Source organism: Apaloderma vittatum, unplaced genomic scaffold (genome assembly GCF_000703405.1).
Source record: "Apaloderma vittatum isolate BGI_N311 unplaced genomic scaffold, ASM70340v1 scaffold28758, whole genome shotgun sequence".
NCBI classification, from domain to species: Eukaryota; Metazoa; Chordata; class Aves; order Trogoniformes; family Trogonidae; genus Apaloderma; species Apaloderma vittatum.
In genome coordinates, this window is record NW_009730624.1 from 5,123 (window position 1) to 5,424 (window position 302).

At 63.2% G+C, this 302-nt stretch overlaps 1 protein-coding gene across 1 annotated transcript in view; it reads right to left on the bottom strand.

Moving 5' to 3' along the window:
• Window positions 1-302, bottom strand: part of LOC104278031 (exocyst complex component 3-like protein) — a gene marked incomplete at its 5' end in the record, with an annotated part of 4,605 nt that overhangs the window by 4,078 nt on the left and 225 nt on the right. The window contains 1 exon segment of the mRNA XM_009874876.1: window positions 7-302. Coding sequence (XP_009873178.1) covers window positions 7-302 — 296 coding nt within the window.

Sequence of the window (302 nt, forward strand, 5' to 3'; positions counted from 1 at the left end):
GGTGGCCGTGCAGACGCCGAGGATGTCGTAGTGAGCCGGGACGCACTGGACCATCAGGTCCTTCACCACGCGCAGCTCAGCCACGATGTCCTTCTGCAGCGCCGCCAGGTGCTTGGCCAGCCCTGGCCCAGCTCCTCTGATGGTCTCCCGGAGAACGTGGTAAAACTTCTGCCTCCAGCCCTTTGGGCGGCCGGGGGGCAGGAAAGTGGCCTCCAGGAGCAGAGTATCGTCGATTTTCTCCTCCCGCTCGATGATCCTTACAGCGGTGACAAAGAGAACTGGGTCCTCGTGCACCAGCCGCA